Source organism: Nicotiana tomentosiformis, chromosome 11 (genome assembly GCF_000390325.3).
Source record: "Nicotiana tomentosiformis chromosome 11, ASM39032v3, whole genome shotgun sequence".
Taxonomy (NCBI): Eukaryota; Viridiplantae; Streptophyta; class Magnoliopsida; order Solanales; family Solanaceae; genus Nicotiana; species Nicotiana tomentosiformis.
In genome coordinates this window covers 98,544,234-98,561,641 of record NC_090822.1, presented here as the reverse complement: position 1 = coordinate 98,561,641, position 17,408 = coordinate 98,544,234, and the positions used below count along the sequence as shown (strand labels likewise).

General features: G+C 35.9%; 1 protein-coding gene across 1 annotated transcript; it reads right to left on the bottom strand.

Moving 5' to 3' along the window:
- Positions 1 to 516: 516 nt before the first annotated feature.
- Positions 517 to 2,355, bottom strand: LOC104104811 (protein FAF-like, chloroplastic). Its single transcript, XM_009612995.4, has one exon. The coding sequence runs from the start codon at positions 2,208 to 2,210 to the stop codon at positions 747 to 749; it is 1,464 nt and encodes a 487-aa protein (XP_009611290.1). The 5' UTR covers positions 2,211 to 2,355; the 3' UTR covers positions 517 to 746.
- Positions 2,356 to 17,408: the final 15,053 nt, after the last annotated feature.

The window sequence follows — 17,408 nt, the reverse complement described above, 5'->3', positions numbered from 1 at the left end:
AATATAGCAAAATTTAAAATTATAACATAAACGCACTCAGGTTCACAGAAACTTCCCAAAGGGAAACCTGGATGCCCATTGTCTACCTATAAAGCAATACCACTCAATTTAACCTTGGTTGGAACAAGCTGAAAATATATTTATTCAAAGAAAAGAAGAAGAAGAAAAAAGAGATAGTGAAAGACAAGAGAATCCAACTAATGCTGGGACAGGCAGACAGAGACATGACAGTCCACAAGGTCAAAGTTGGCTAAAAAGATTTTGTCTGTCTAGCTATACACTATAACTACTAACAACATCATCACCTTTGATAAATATTCGTCATTCTTAATAAAATGTTTCATATTTGAGCTCCGGATACAAAATATTTTTTGTTAGAGAGTGTTTTACCTCATAATATGAGATTTTCTTAAGCGAATCTGGTCGGACTTTAATACGAATATCGAATTCCAGAGAAACCAAAAAAAACACACCATCATCAATTCAAAGAGAAAAGGAGAAAACAAAACTCATAAATAAGATAAAAATGGTTGTTATTGACCTCCATTGAAATCTTTCTTGATCTCTCTCTTCTTTATTCGGCTATACAAAACTCATTTTTGACAAAAGAGTAAAAACTAAGAGAGGAAAATCATATTTGTAATGATACCATATTACATTTTTGTAAATTAAATATATTTATTTGTATATGGACCTAATCAAATATTTTGATTAATACTTTGAGTTAATGATGATGATCATCATGATTAGGAGGTGGCAATGCAGTAAGGCTCCCAAATTATTAGTGATCTCTTTGGCTCTTTGCAACTTCTCAACAAAGGCACCAAATTGTTCATAGATGCCTTGTTCCCTCTAATTAGCACCAAGTCCTGCTGCTGCTCATATGATGCTATCTTAGTGGTACCAGTGGCTTTGAGATCAGTACCATTGGCTTCTGCTGCTGCTAGAAAAACTTTCTTATTGGTGTAGTAGTTGTTCTTGCTGCAGCATTGGTCTGCAGTGGTGGAATTATTCACAATGTTTGCCACTGTTGGCTTCTTCCTCCAAAAGTTATCGTATGCATTTAAAGAGACTGCAGCCGCCGGTGGTGGTGGTGATTGAGTAATCGATGAGGGACAAGTGTAGCATTCTCTAAAGATACTATCTTTCACCTCATGTTCCATCATCGAGTTCAGTGAGTTGTTGAACTTGTTGCTAATATCGAAATAACCAGGTGTCACGCTGAAACTAACACATTTAGACCATGTTAGTTGATTCTTTTTCTCTAACATCATCAGGGGTGATGATTTGTTCACATGTATCACCTCATTCGACAATCTTGAACTTTTTTCCATCACACTAATATCGTCGAACATTTGCTCAAACTCTTCAACTTGATCATCAATATTTGCGATTTCTAGTTCTGGCTGATCAGCTGTAGAATCATTTTGATTGATATAGGTGAGACAAAGACGGCCATCAACGCGTTGGGCATGGAAATAGTTCATAGGTGGAACAGAAACTGCTTCAAGAACCAATCTACCATTTTGTCTGAATGATTGCATGTGAACAGAATGAAGAGGAGGAGGAAAAGATCTAGGTGAAGATAAGTTTTTTCTATAATTATATTTTACAACTGGAATATCCTCAAAGGATTGTGAGACAGAGGAATGTTGTTGTTGATGATAATGATGATCATCTTTGTTATTTTCTAAGTCTTCATTTTTAGGAGGTGAAGAGGAAAAGCAATCAGAGCCAGTCTCTGATCCAAGACTCTCAGTACAAATTTCAAGACTTTTCTTACTCAAAGAACTGCCTGATCTTTTAACAAGAGGATGAATATAAGGAGGTGGAATCTTAGATGAGTCAGCTTCTTCATTCTTTGAAGATAGAATTGAACTCCAATCAAATGTTCCAATTGGCTGATCTTTGAGTTGTTCAATATGATCTTCTTCCCCATCTGAAGAAGAAGAATCACAAATATCAGCAGCAGAGGAAATAGCAATTAGCTCTTCAGAGGAAGCAATTTTCTTCATTGAAGAGAAAAAACCATTTTTAGAAATGGAAGACATATCAGCTGAAAGAGTTCTTCTAATAGAAGCTGCAGCTTTAATACTTCTTTGATCAGTGTTTGATCCAAGAATTGACATTATTCCTTGTTTTTCTGCTGTTACTTCTTTCATCTTTAAAGATAAGTTGAAGTTATTCATGTTAACACATTGTGCTGACATCTTGAAGTAAATCAGAGACAAAATGTTTCAAGCTAAGAGCAAAAAAAAAAAAAGGGAAATATGGAGGAAAAATATGAAGATGATAGAATTGGTATTAGGTGTGTTATGGGGTTTTTTTCGTTTGGGCTGATTTTGATGGAAAATACAGTGAGGATATCAGGGTATTTATAGGAGCTCAAAAGGCCTTGGGAACCTTGTGCAATGGGACCCCAATTCTAACGCCACCATGAATAATAAAAGACTACTTTTTTTCTTCTTTCTTTTTTTTCCCTTGAATGTTGGTCGTTCTCTTGGTTCCATATTATTTTTTTGCTTCCCACCCTCTCTTAGAGTATCCTTTTTAAAATTCTGACTAATTTGAATTTACATGGGAAAGAGCTTTTCTACCGGAATTTATTTATTTCGAAAGTTCGAACCCGATTAAGGGTGAAGGTATCATTCCATTCTATCACAACCTTTTGGGGTCATTTGGTTTGAAAACAAGTTATGATGGGATTAGTTATGATAGAAATAGTTGTACTATAATTAGTTATTCGGGTATTATTTCTTACTGATTGTTTGGTATATTGTATTAATCATGGGTTTGTCAATTTTACAGTTTTATCGTGGGATAACTTATCTTGGGATTACTATTTCACACTCTGTAATGTATAAGTTATCTCGGTACTATTTTTAATCCTGAATAAGTTATCCTGGGATTAGAGACCAACCAAGGGATAAGGCATACTAAATTTTTGTCCCATGATTATTTCTGTTTATCCATCATACCAAGCAACCCCTTAATGGTTATTGGTTCCATTTTAGCCTCTCTCTTTTTTTAAGAGGAAAATGAGGGAGATGATTACACGGTAGGGAATGAAACTCTCACCAATAAGATGAAAGTCCCTTTTGCCACAGTCGCAGATATAGAAATTTTGAGAATACGTCTTAACAGCTAATGGTTAACGATGACTATGATGAGTGATTTTTCTAGAATCGGCAATACTAAAATCACTGTTTTAATAAATGTGCGGAACAGGATAGTACATTGATCCACCAGAAGCTCGTCAAACTCTTGAAATAGCGGAAGCTAGTGTGAAAAAGGTTGAAGTAAGGAGACAAAAAGTTGAGGTAAATCTAGCTCTCCAACGAGCTAGAACACAGGTAGAAGCTATCAATTCACAAGTACCTAACCAACTGATCACTACTAAGATTTCCTCTTGCTGTGAGTTCCATGTTAAATTGATTAATTTTGAGGGTCATATATATCATCTAAGTTTTTAATTGAGAAAACAATATTGGGTGATTTTCAAGTTTATAAATTTTATTAAATACTTTAATTAACTCTGGTTGCAAGAGATCACATATTGAAATTTTTTTTAGAAGTTTTGTATTTAAGAAAATGAAGAAAAAGAAGTTTGCACGAAACATAGTGTGTATAGAGTATAGACATAGTAAATTTTTGAAGTTTTTTGAGTCATGTTTAGATTCAAAAGATAGTTGATTGGAGAAGCGCGGTAAAGAACTTGAAAAAAGCTTTTTGAGAAAACTTTAGAAGTAATAATGACTTTAATTTTTTTAAAAGAAGAAAGAATTTTCAATTATTTCAAAATTTTATACGTCCAAATGGTATATGCTAGCAATAATTTGACTGCACATTTTATAATTGTGACCTTGTGGCTAAATTTAGGATAGTTGAATATGTTAGTTGATAGTCCCGCTAATATTGTTGTATTTGTAAATAATAATTCTGGGAAATATAAGTTATCGTAATGAAACAGTAATTAATTCGAGCCCACTGAATTCACAGTGTTTCCTTAAGGAATTTAATCCCCTCCTAGTACCCAAGGTTATAGATTATTTCCTCCCAGGATAGAACAAATCACACACTGGTGTAGCGGTACTTCAAATCCCAATGTTTCAGCGAACACAAAGTTCGGTAGCAAATCACACTTACAGTTGCTTTGTTTGAAGTTAAAACAATGCAGAACAAAGGAGTAGAAACTCAAAAAATCGTATGAAAATGCTGAGAGGAAGGAGTACAATGTATAGCCAAAGTTGAGCGTTTTCAGTTTGGTGTGTCTTTCTTCCACAGCTGCTGCACATATTTATAGCAGTCAGCTTTGAAGATGAACGACCCTCAACCCTCCATGGTGGAACATGCACTAGCTTGTTTGTGGAGCAAGCACTTGGCCATGGTGGGAAGAGCATTAGGCGGCTGCTATTACAGCTGGTGGTCAATACACAGATTGGAACATATCCATTACAAATGCGGATAATCTTACGTTAATATTTACTATTAACAAATAAATTTGGTCCAAAAAATTAATCAATCAATCAAATCCGAAGCCGAAGCCGAAGCCGAGCCGAGCAGAGCGAGCGACGACGACGACGGTGCGAGGCTTGCTTTCTTCTTAACTCTTTAAGAGCTACAAGAAGAGCAATTATATATATACCCACCAAAAATCTTTTCCTCTTCCAATATGGGATAATGTCTCATTGTCAAGAGGGGAAACTTAAAATTTTACTCAAAAATTTTATTTTTCCCTCCATTTCCCATTCACCCTCATTTTAAGACTATTTCATCTTAAATAACAAAAACCTCAACAATCCCCCACATGAATGGGGAATGGCTATATCACGGAAGTATGCATGAAAAAACTGTGTGATTTACAAGCAAGGATTAATCCCATCTGGATAAATAGGTTTCCCTTTGAACTTTCCGTAGTGAACTTATGTCGGATATACTCGGTCAATCGGTAGATTTAATATCTTTGAACCGTCGATCTTTGGTGTATACCTAGACAAACATAAGTCACACAATCAACCCTTAACCGTCTTTGGTTCTCATTGTTGTGTTCGTTTCAGCCATGAATACCGCCTGGTTTCATAAGTGCGTAGAGAACTGGCCTTACAAAGTTCTCCTTGAAGCGGCTAACACTTCACACTTACATAGGTGATTCCTAAATTTAGAAATCATTAAAAAGCCTTAATGCTTTATCCTTGGTACTGAACATTGTCTCATCACGAGAACGGACTAAAATTTTATTTGACAATGTTGAACCGTCATTAATGACTTTGTTTGATCTCCTTGAACCTAGATCTTGGGATCTCCAGTCTTCTAGGTAGAGTTACCGCCACAATGACTTGTTCTCGGCCATAGCCCCATTCCCCTTGATGATTTCTCAACTACCTCTCTAGTTAGGCCTTTTGTAAGTGGATCCGACACATTATCACTTGACTTTACATAGTCAATCGTGATAATTCCTCTAGAGAGTAATTGCCTAACGGTTTTATGTCTTCGTCGTATATGACGAGATTTACCGTTATACATAACGCTCCCAGCCCTTCCAATTGCCGCTTGACTATCACAATGTATGCATATTGGTGCCAACGGTTTGGGCCAAAATGGAATGTCTTCCAAGAAATTCCGGAGCCATTCAGCTTCTTCACCGGCTTTATCTAAGGCTATGAATTCAGCCTCCATTGTAGAGCGGGCAATACATGTTTGTTTGGACGACTTTCAAGATACCGCTCCTCCACCAATAGTGAATACATATCCACTCGTGGACTTGAAATCAGTTAAATCGGTGATCCAATTTGCATCACAGTATCCCTCAATCACCGGAGGGAATTTACTGTAGTGCAAGTCAAAGTTTCGGGTATGTTCTAAATATTCCAAAACTCGTTTCATTGTCATCCAATGAGATTGGCCTGGATTGCTCGTATATCGACTCAGTTTACTTATAGCACAAGCTATATCTGGTCGTGTACAATTCATGATATACATTAAGCATCCCAACACACGAGCATAATCTAATTGTGATATGCTTTGGCCTTTATTCTTTGCTAATGCAAGATTCACGTCAATTGGAGTCTTTGCAACTTTAAAGCTCAAGTGCTTGAATTTTTCAAGTACTGTCTTAATATAATGAGATTGTGACAATGCCAGACCTTGAGGAGTCTTATGGATCTTAATTCCCAGAATTAAATCAGCAACTCCCAAGTCTTTCATATCAAACTTGCTATTGAGCATACGCTTAGTAGCATTTATGTTTGCAATGTCATTACTCATTATCAGCATATCATCCACATATAGGCAAACAATGACTATGTGATTTGGAATATTTTTAATGTACACACATTTATCACATTCATTTATCTTAAAACCATTTGACAACATTGTTTGGTCAAATTTCGCATGCCATTGTTTGGGTGCTTGTTTTAGTCTGTAAAGAGACTTAACAAGTCTACATACCTTCTTTTCTTTACCTGAAACCACAAACCCTTCAGGTTATTCCATATAAATTTCTTCCTCCAACTCTCCATTTAAGAAGGCCGTCTTAACTTCCATTTGATGAATTTCAAGACCATACACTGCAGCTAATGCTACTAACATCCGTATGGACGTAATTCTTGTAACTGGAGAGTATGTATCAAAGTAGTCTAGACCTTCTCGTTGTCTATACCCTTTGACTATGAGTCTTGCCTTGAATTTATCAATAGTGTCATCATCTTTGATTTTTCTCTTAAAAATCCATTTAGAACCCAAAGGTTTATTTTCAGAAGGAAGATCAACCAATTCCCATGTATGGTTGTTCAATATGGATTCTATTTCACTATTAACTGCCTCTTTCCAAAATAATAATTCGGAAGAAGTCATAGCTTCTTTAAATGTTTGAGGCTCATTCTCCAATAAGAAAGTCACAAAATCTGGTCCAAATGAAGTAGACGTTCTTTGACGTTTAATACGTCTTGGATCCTCCTGATTACATATACTTTCTTTTGTTTCTTCCCGAGGTCGTTTAGATCCTTCACCAAATGACTCACATTCCTTTTTATACGGATATATATTTTCAAAGAGCTCAGCATTATCTGATTCTATAACCGTATTATTATGAATGTCGGGATTTTCTGATTTATGAACCAGAAATCAATATGCTTTACTATTTGTCGCATATCCTATGAAAACACAATCAACGGTTTTCGGTCCTATCTTTACCCTTTTGGGTTTAGGAACTTGCACTTTTGCCAAACACTCCCACACTTTAAAATAATTCAAGTTGGGCTTCCTTCCTTTTTATTTTTCATATGGAATGGATTGTGTTTTGCTATGGGGCACTCGATTTAATATTCGATTAGCCGTAAGAATGGCTTCCCCCCACAAGTTCTGTAGCAAACCAGAACTTATCAACAACGCGTTCATCATCTCCTTTAATGTGCGATTCTTTCTTTCCGCAATCCCATTAGATTGGGGCGTGTAAGGGGCTGATATTTGATGAATAATTCCATATTCTAAACATATTTCTTCAAAAGGAGATTCATATTCACCACCCCTATCACTTCTTATCATTTTTACTTTCTTGTTAAGTTGCGTTTCAACTTCATTTTTGTATTGCCTGAATGCGTCTATTACTTCATCTCTACTATTCAGTAAGTAAACATAGCAATATCGAGTACCATCGTCAATAAAAGTTATGAAATACTTCTTTCCACCGCGAGATGGTATTGACTTCATGTCACAAATATCTGTGTGAATTAAGTCTAAAGGATTTGAATTCCTTTCAACTGACTTATAAGGATGTTTAACATACTTAGATTCCACACATGTTTGACATTTTGATTTTTCGCATTCAAACTTAGGCAGTACTTCCAAGTTAATCATTTTTCGCAAGGTTTTATAATTGACATGACCCAAACGTACATGCCATAAATCATTTGACTCAAGTAAGTAAGAAGAAGCTGAAATATTATTATTGTTTTCCACAACTATTACATTTAGATTGAAAAGGCCCTCGGTGAGGTAACCTTTTCTTACAAATATTTCATTCTTACTTATGACAACCTTGTCGGACACAAAAACGCACTTAAAACCGTGCTTAACAAGAAGTCCAGTAGAGACTAAATTCTTTCTCATTTCGGGAACATGAAGGACATTGTTCAAAGTCATGACCTTGCCAGAAGTCATTTTCAGAAATATCTTCCCATATCCTTCAACTTTTGTTGTTGAAGCATTTTCCATATAAACTGTCTCTCCGGGTCCAGCAGGAGCATAAGTAGAAAAAGCTCTCTAACTGCACAAACATGGCGAGTGGCTCCAGAATCAAACCACCACTGTTTAGGATTTCCCACCAAGTTACATTCAGAAAGCATGGCACACAAGTTATCAACATCATCATGCTTTACTACCATATTTGCTTGACCCCTTTTCTTGTCTTTCTTCGGAGTACGACACTCCGTAGATTTGTGTCCGATTTTCCCACAGTTGTAGTAGTTTCCACTGAACCGCTTCTTGCTTGGGTTGTATTTCGAAAAAGAAGCCTTCTTCCTCTTTTTGTTATCTTCAACAATATTTGCTCCCATTATTATTGAATTTTCACGGCCTCTCCTTTCAGCAGCTTTATTGTCCTCTTCGATTCTCAACCGAACAATGAGATCTTCAAGGGACATTTCCTTTCGTTTGTGTTTCAAATAATTTTTGAAGTCCTTCCCTAACGGAGACAACTTCTCAATCATTGCTGCTACTTAGAATGCTTCATTGATGACAAGACCTTCAGCAAGTAGATCATGAATAATCACTTGCAATTCCTGGACTTGGGTAATAACAGACTTGCTATCTACCATTTTGTAGTCCAAAAATTTTGCGGCAATGAATTTCTTCATCCCGGCATCTTCAGTTTTATATTTTTTTTCAAGCGCATTCCACAATTCTTTTGACGTCTCCACGCCACTGTATACATTATACAGATTATCATCCAGTCCGCTAAGAATATAATTCTTGCATAAAAAATCAGAATGCTTCCACGCTTCAATCACGACAAAGTGTTCATTCTCTGGAGTTTTATCTGGCAGATCAGGAACATCTTCCTTGATGAACTTCTGTAGACATAACGTAGTTAAGTAGAAGAACATCTTCTGCTGCCAGCGCTTGAAATCAATCCCGAAAAATTTTTCGGGTTTTTCTGCCGGTGCCAACGCCGGTGTTCGGCTTGTCGATGCATTGGCAGTCACCGTCGGAACAGCTTGGTTTTCGCTTTCAGTCGTCATTTTTTTTTTTATAAAAGAATGACACAAACAAACGTTTAATAAACATTTTCAAACTGGAGTAAAAATCACGTAGATTTTAATCTCCAACAAAACGCCACGAAGGCTTTACTCTCCAAAACGGGAGTACACAAAACCACAAAGGTTTTAGTTTGCAGAATAATAAGAATAACACAAATACAGAAATAAATATTAAATTCCTTAAGATTGTTAGTTGATAGTCCCGCCAATATTACTGTATTTGTAAATAATAATTCTGGGAAATATAAGTTATCGTAATGAAACAGTAATTAATTCGAGCCCACTGAATTCACAGTGTTTTCTTAAGGAATTTAATCCCCTCCTAGTACCCAAGGTTATGGATTATTTCCTCCCAGGATAGAACGAATCACACACTGGTGTAGCGGTACTTCAAATCCCAGTGTTTCAGCGAACACAAAGTTTGGTAGCAAATCACACTTACAGTTACTTTGTTTTAAGTTAAAACAATGCAGAACAAAGGAGTAGAAACTCAGAAAATCGTATGGAAATGCTGAGAGGAAGGAGTGCAATGTATAGCCAAAGTTGAGCGTTTTCAGTTTGGTGTGTCTTTCTTCAACAGCTGATGCACATATTTATAGCAGTCAACTTTGAAGATGAACAACCCTCCAGCAAGCACTTGGCCATGGTGGGAAGAGCATTAGGCGGAATTTCCAAAGCCGAAGCCGAGCAGAGCGAGCGACGACGACGACTGCGCGAGGCTTGCTTTTTTCTTAACTCTTTAAGAGCTACAAGAAGAGCAATTATATATATACCCATCAAAAATCTTTTTCTCTTCCAATATGGGACAATGTCTCATTGTCAAGAGGGGAAAACTTAAAATTTTACTCAAAAATTTTATTTTTCCCTCTATTTCCCATTCACCCTCATTTTAAAACTATTTCATCTTAAATAACAAAAACCTCAACAGAATAGAGATCGTATTTTTTTCCCCTCTTGATTGACAAGCTTGGTATCTATCCAAAGTTTGGTGTTTACATCATTATCGATCTGTCATCTGTGAGGTTCGACATCGTTGGAAGGTTGTGATCCATACTTTTTAAAAATGGAAGCCCTAATATTTCCCTCATACTATGGTATAGGATTTTTTTAAGGCAAGTTTTACGGTGAGGCCCCTAATATTCTAGTGCAAGTATCAGCTGTAATGTTACACTCACGTCATCCTTTAGGACTTAGCATTCTCGTTGAGGATAAAAATTTATTAATAAATACAAGATATGTTTATTTTATATATGCATATACTTTATGATATAACCACAGTTTAATGATATGTACTCTCATTTTAATTTTAATTACTAAAGTAGAATTGCTTAATTTAGTGTAAATACTGAATGCAGGTAAGTATATACACTCGTGTAAATCTCATGCCTACTCAAATGGAGTGGTTCATTTGACATGATTGGAGTCTAATCATCTATTCACATTTTGAATCTTTTGTGACATGTAATCTGTGAGTTACGATAATTATTGGAGATGTATGAGGTAATAATACGTTTGTAAAGAGTTTGTCCAATATCATAATGCGCAATCGCATTTTCAATCAACTCAGCTTTGATCTCATGCAGACTTTTGATAGTGTGCCTTCTTTTTTCTTAAAATTTGCTTTGTTCTTTTTGTTTTATTTTTGATTAATCGATTTCAATCGCCTTGTATCTTTTTTATTTAAATCAGAATGTGGAAAAATACATTCATTCACGTATATATGAATTAGGTCTTTTTCGATTCTTGGCTCTTGTCTTCTCTCTGTCTTTCTTTTGTCTCTAATTTATTTTGTCACATGACTTTGCTATCACGTCTACATACAAAAATTTCATATACGTCCACATATATAGTATTAAATCATACCAAAAGTTTGTGATGTTGAAGAGCTTGAACAGAATCGTGTGCATAGTGTACATATATTGAATTTTAAAGATAGAATACATAGTTTACCACCGAAATTTAAAACAAAATTCTTTCTGAGCACATGCAACTTTTTATACACTCAATTTTTTCAAGTGTGTCTAAGATTGGGCGTGTAAAAAGTTGTCCGTGCTCAAAAAATTTAGTTCTACCAATTTTAAAAGCCACAAAAAAATGAGAGAAAGGGCAAAGAAGAAACCAGGATGCTCATTGTTTTTCTTCCCATTAAGCAATACCACTCAACTCTGTAAGCCTTATCTACAACCCCTTTTTGCATACATTTCAAAAGTAAAAATTAATTTCCTCTGTTAGAACAACATATATACGTCCACAGAATATTTTGGAGGTCCTAACTTCTAAGTTATATAAGTATGCTTTTACGTGATAATACTTTGGAGTTTCTAACAATGATTTGATAGTCAAATTATCCAAAGAAAATAACTAAAGCAATAGACAGTTGTCAATTTTTATGATTAGCTAAAAGAACGGGTTACCCAGTATTCTGGTGAATCCTAGAATTCATGCTTGAATTAATATATAGACTTGAAAATAAATGGGTGGTGGAGACGTGGAGTTTTAATGAACATTTTTCTCATAAAAAATTAAAAAGCTTAACAAAGGATAATTTGTCTAATTAATGTCTCCCCTATTATAGGGATGTACTATTTGTCTACCTTAGGTCAACTCTTCACTATTGGTGATTTAGCTCTCGTCTGCACATTAAATATTAAGGAAGATATTTAAAAATTTGTATAAAACTGATAAGGACTAAAATTACAATATTTAACACCATAAAACATTGTTTTACCTTTAATCCTAAAAAGCAATTAAAGATATTCCCGTGCATATATAGGTGACAAATGGATGACCCAATAATATTGAGTTGACTCTACATATAGAAGTATGGCATATAATCGACGCACTCTTTAATTATTAATTTTGGGTTAGTACTAATTTATAAGTATCTGACTAGTGTCTTGACGAACCTAGTTTTATTTATTACTAATGCCTTTACAGAAAGTCAACGAACTGTTACCTTTGATAATTAAAGGTTGGACATAAATAAGATATACTACAATTTTAATTAGGCATTTTATTCCTGAGGATAATCCACCCCGCTCCTTTAATTAACACACACACACACACACAAAAAAACCCCTCCATTTTAGAAATCTACTTATATGAAATCCGAGTGTTAGGGTTTTACTCCAAATTTATAATCTATTAGAATTCTCTTTCTTGAAAGAAGGGAAAAAGACTCCCAAAAGAAATAATTTTATTTCATACGCCTTGCTCTTATTTTTGAAGGAAAAGTTTTGGACTTCTATAAATTGAGGGTCTATCTTCTCGCAACAACAATAATATCCATAATTTAGTCATTAAACGAATCTTGTTTGGAGGAAGATGTATATTTTAGTATTTTCGTTTATATTAGTATTACTTTTTGATTTTCTCTCTTATAAATGTAGGTCAATTGACCAAACTACATTAAATGATAGTCTCTTTTTGATATATTTTTTTTATGTCTGATTTATCGTCATCAAATTTCTCTTTGTTAACTTGCGCATGACGCCATATTATTTCGATCCCAACACCGAGCTGGTAAAAATGAGGTGTAAAATTTTGTTAATTTCAGGCAAGTGTTTCAAAATTTTGTTACTATTTTGAAAATTATTAGTAGTTTAATAAGATATATTACCTGAATGAATAAGTCCTTAATAAAAAATTTATGCCTAGTGTTAAAAAAATATACAAAAATATTTAAAATGATATATAGTTCAAAAGATTATTATTCCAATTTTTATTGACTAATAGCAACCCTCGTTAAAGGCTTTTTTTATCTTAAAAATAAAACTACTACAACTAATTAATTGAATGTCACGACCCTGATTTTCCTCCGTAGGGTGTCGTGATGGCACCTAGTCTCTACAAATAGGTAAGCCTAACACTTACTGAATTAAATGATAGCAATAAACCAACAAAACTATTAAGCAGAAACCAGATATTTTTAAATGAAGCCAACATTTCCAATATGATATAATATCCCAAAATTGGTAGTACAAGTCATAAGCTCTATTGAGTTTGCTAGAAAATCCCTAAATACAATTGTTTCGGAATAGAAATAAATAATACAAGGTAAAATTCCAGAAGGTGACTCTGAGGCATGCGAACGCAACAGCAGGTTTACCTTGAGTCTCCACAACAATGCTCGACCAGCTAGCTAATGATCAACAATATCCGCGAGGTACCTCGATCTGCACAAAAATGTGTAGAAAGCGTAGCATGAGTATACCACGGCGGTACCCAGTAAGTACCAAGACTAAACTCGGTGGAGTAGTGACGAGGGACAGTCAAGACACCTATTGTCACGACCCCAAATTTCCCTCCGTAGGATGTCGTGATAGAACCTAGTCTCTAAGACTAAGTAAGCCTATCAATATGCGAAAAAATCAAAATATCAATTAAAAACTTTTAAAAAAAATCTCAACCTCTTAGTACATAAAGAAATTCTCAAACCCGGTGAAATACAAGTCACAAGCTTTAAATAAGTAGTACGAATATCTTCATACATCAGAGTCTAATGTGAATAGGAAAAACAACATAATAAGGATAGAAGGGGACTCCGAGGTCTGCGGACGCTGGCAAATATACCTTGAAATTTCCGTGTTCAGCTAACTCACTGATACCTGGTTCGATAAAGAGTATCTGGATCTGCACAAAAAGATGTGCAGAAGCGTAGTATGAGTACACCACAGCGGTACCCAGTAAGTGCCAAGCCTAACCTCGGTAGAGTAGTGACGAGGTCAGATCAGGCCCTACTGGAATAATAAAAGACATGGTGACATGTTTAACAATAAAATAGCAATAAATGACAATGGAAATGAATCAAGTAAATAGTATGTCACCCTTTAACTACACAGAATAAGGGCAAATAATACCTCGCGGAAACAAACAGAATTTTCAACTTTGAGAAAAATCACAATAATAATCAAAGGTAATTGTGGCCATAAATAAATATCAACAAGGGCACTCCCGAGGTACCGCCTCGTAGTCCCAAATCATAAATAAATTCATAATATCTCATTTCTTTATGTCACCACGGGAGCCTTCATATTAAATTTTAAATAAAAATATTTTTTTCCGAAATAGCATCCTGCGTTTTAGCTACCCTTATCACACCGCATGACTTCTAGTAGTTCCCCTACTAGCCACGCGTATCAAGCCACCCTTATCTCACCGCATGCGTTTCAACACCAAGACCTTATACCATCGTATGCGTATCAATTTCACAATATATCAAAATTTGCACCTCAAGTGCCCAAATATTTCAATTTACCAAAATAAACAACATCAACAATATTTTCCACAACAGGGAGCTTACGGCTAAATCACAATGAGTACAACAATCTCACAAAATATTTGGGAATAAATAACTCAGCAAAAATAATATTTTAAATTTTTTTTAATACGTTACCTCCATATAAAATTTAAAATATCAAATACTTTATTTTAATAATATTTAAATTAAAGAAATTCAACCTTCAAATAATGCACTGAATAAAAGAAATCAAGTTTCAACTACAAAGGTAAAACAATTAGCAGGAAAAGGTCAAGCAAATTTAAAGTATAAAAAATCAGATCAATGATGAAGAATATAATAAAATAAAATAATTTAATTAATATGCAACAGTGATCTATACAATTTAAAAACATAATCTTCCACATTTAGCCTGTGTACACACTCGTCACCTCATGTACAGGACTTTCAACACATTACACTTTTCACATCAATACTAATCCTAGGAAAAATTTTCCTCACACAAGGTTAGACAACTTACTTACCTCGACTTGCTCTAATTTAATCCACTAGTAGGCCTTTTCCTTGATTATCCAACTCTGAATGGCTCGAATCTAGCCAAAATAATTCGATACAGTCAACAAAAATTATAAGAATTAATTTCATAAAAAAATATTATATTTTTTAATAAAATCCGAAATTAACTCAAAAATCGCCCGTGGGGCCCACGTCTCTGAATCTGGAAAAAGTTACGAAATATGAACGCCCATTCAACCACGAGTTTAACCATACCAAAATTACTAAATTTTGATAACAATCCGGCCCTCAAATACTCAAATTTATCCAAAGAGAATTTTCAAACTTTTCCAATTTAATTCACCAATTAAATGATAAAAACAACCATGGATTCAGGTAATCTAATCAAAATTGAGTTAAGAACACTTACCCCGATGTTTTCTCTGAAAATCTCCCAAAAATCGCCTCTCCCCAAGCTCCAATTTGTCAAAAATCGAAAATAGGACGAAGTCCCCTGCTTTATAACTTAAAGTTCTGTCCAGGCTGCCCTCGATCCTGGGCCTCGATCATGGCGTCGATTCTGGGCCTCGATCATGGCTTCGATCATGGCCCTCGATCCTGGCCCTCGACCATGGGCTCGATCATGGCTTCGATTTCTGCCACCGAATTTCTAACAGAAAAATTGCAGCAATTGTTTAAGTCCAACTTTTGATCCGTTAACCATGTGAAACTCACTCGAGGCCCTCGGGACCTCAACCAAATACACCAACAAGTCCTAAAATATCATACGAACTTATTTGAAACCTCAAATCACATAAAACAATGCTAAAACCATGAATCATACCCCAATTCAAGCTTAAGGAACTTAAGAATTTCCAACTTCTACATTCGATGTCGAAACCTATCAAATCAAGTCCGATTGACCTCAAATTTTGCACACAAATCATAAATGATATAACGGAGCTATGAAAATTTTCGGAACTAGATTCTGACCCCGATATCAAAAAGTTAACTCCCCGGTCAAACTTCCAAACTTAAATTCCTATTTTAGCCATTTCAAGCCTAATTTAACTACGGGCTTCAAGTCTAAAATTACCATACGGAGCTGTTGGAATCATCAAAATTCTATTCTGGGGTCGTTTACACATAAGTCGACATCCGGTCACTATTTGAACTTAAGCTTTAAACCTTGAAACTAAGTATTCTAATTTATTCCAAAATCGCACCGGACCTGAATCGACTGCCCCGGCAAGTCACATAACAGTTATAAAGCATAGAAGGAGCAGTAAATAGGGGAATAGGGCTACAACTTTTAAAACGACTAGCCAGGTCGTTACATCCTCCCCCTCTTAAAACAATCGTTCGTCATCGAATGAGCATAGAGACATACCTGAAGTGGTAAAAAGATGAGGATAATGGTTGCGCATATCCTGCTCGGTCTCCCAAGTCACCTCCTCGACCGGATGACCCCTCCACTGAACCTTCAGGGAAGCAATGTTCTTTGACCTCAGCTTTCAAACCTGCCTGTCCAAAATAGTCATCGGTTCCTCAACATAAGATAGATCCTTGTCCAACTGAACTGAACTGAAGTCTAACACATGAGACGGATCACCATGATACTTCCGGAGCATAGAAACATGGAATACCGGATGAACTGCAGAGAGACTAGGTTGTAGTGCAAGTCTGTAAGCCACCTCTCCAACTCTTTCAAGAATCTCAAAAGGCCCAATATAGCTAGGGCTCAACTTGCCCTTCTTCGCGAACCTCATAAAACCCTTCATAGGAGAAACCCGGAGCAAGACCCGCTCACCAACCATGAATGCAACATCACGAACCTTTCGATCCGCATAACTCTTCTGTCTAGATTGGGCTATACGAAGTCGATCCTGAATCAATTTAACTTTTTCCAAGGCATCCTGAACCAAATTTGTACCCAATAGCCTAGCCTAGCCTAGCCTCGCCCGGTTCGAACCAACCCATTGGAGACCGGCACCGCCTACCATACAAGGCCTCATACGGAGCCATCTGAATGCTCGACTGGTAGCTGTTGTTGTAAGCAAACTCCGCAAGTGGAAAGAACTGATCCCAAGCACCCGCAAAATCTATCACACACACACACGAAGCATATACTCCAGTATCTGGATAGTGCACTCGGACTGTCCGTCCGTCTGAGGGTGAAATGTTGTACTCAACTCCACACGAGTACACAACTCTCGTTGTATAGCCCTCCAGAACCGTGATGTAAACTATGTATCCCGATCAGAGATGATAGATACCGATACGCCATGAAGTCTGACAATCTCACGAATATAGATCTGAGCTAGTTATTTCGAAATGTAAGTAGTAACTACAAGAATGAAATGGGCTGACTTGGTCAACCTATCCACAATCACCCAAACTGCATCGAACTTCCTCTGAGT

Coding starts and splice junctions, on each gene's coding strand:
- LOC104104811 (XM_009612995.4), bottom strand. CDS start 2,210: ATGTCAGCACAATGTGTTAACATGAATAACTTCAACTTATCTTTAAAG.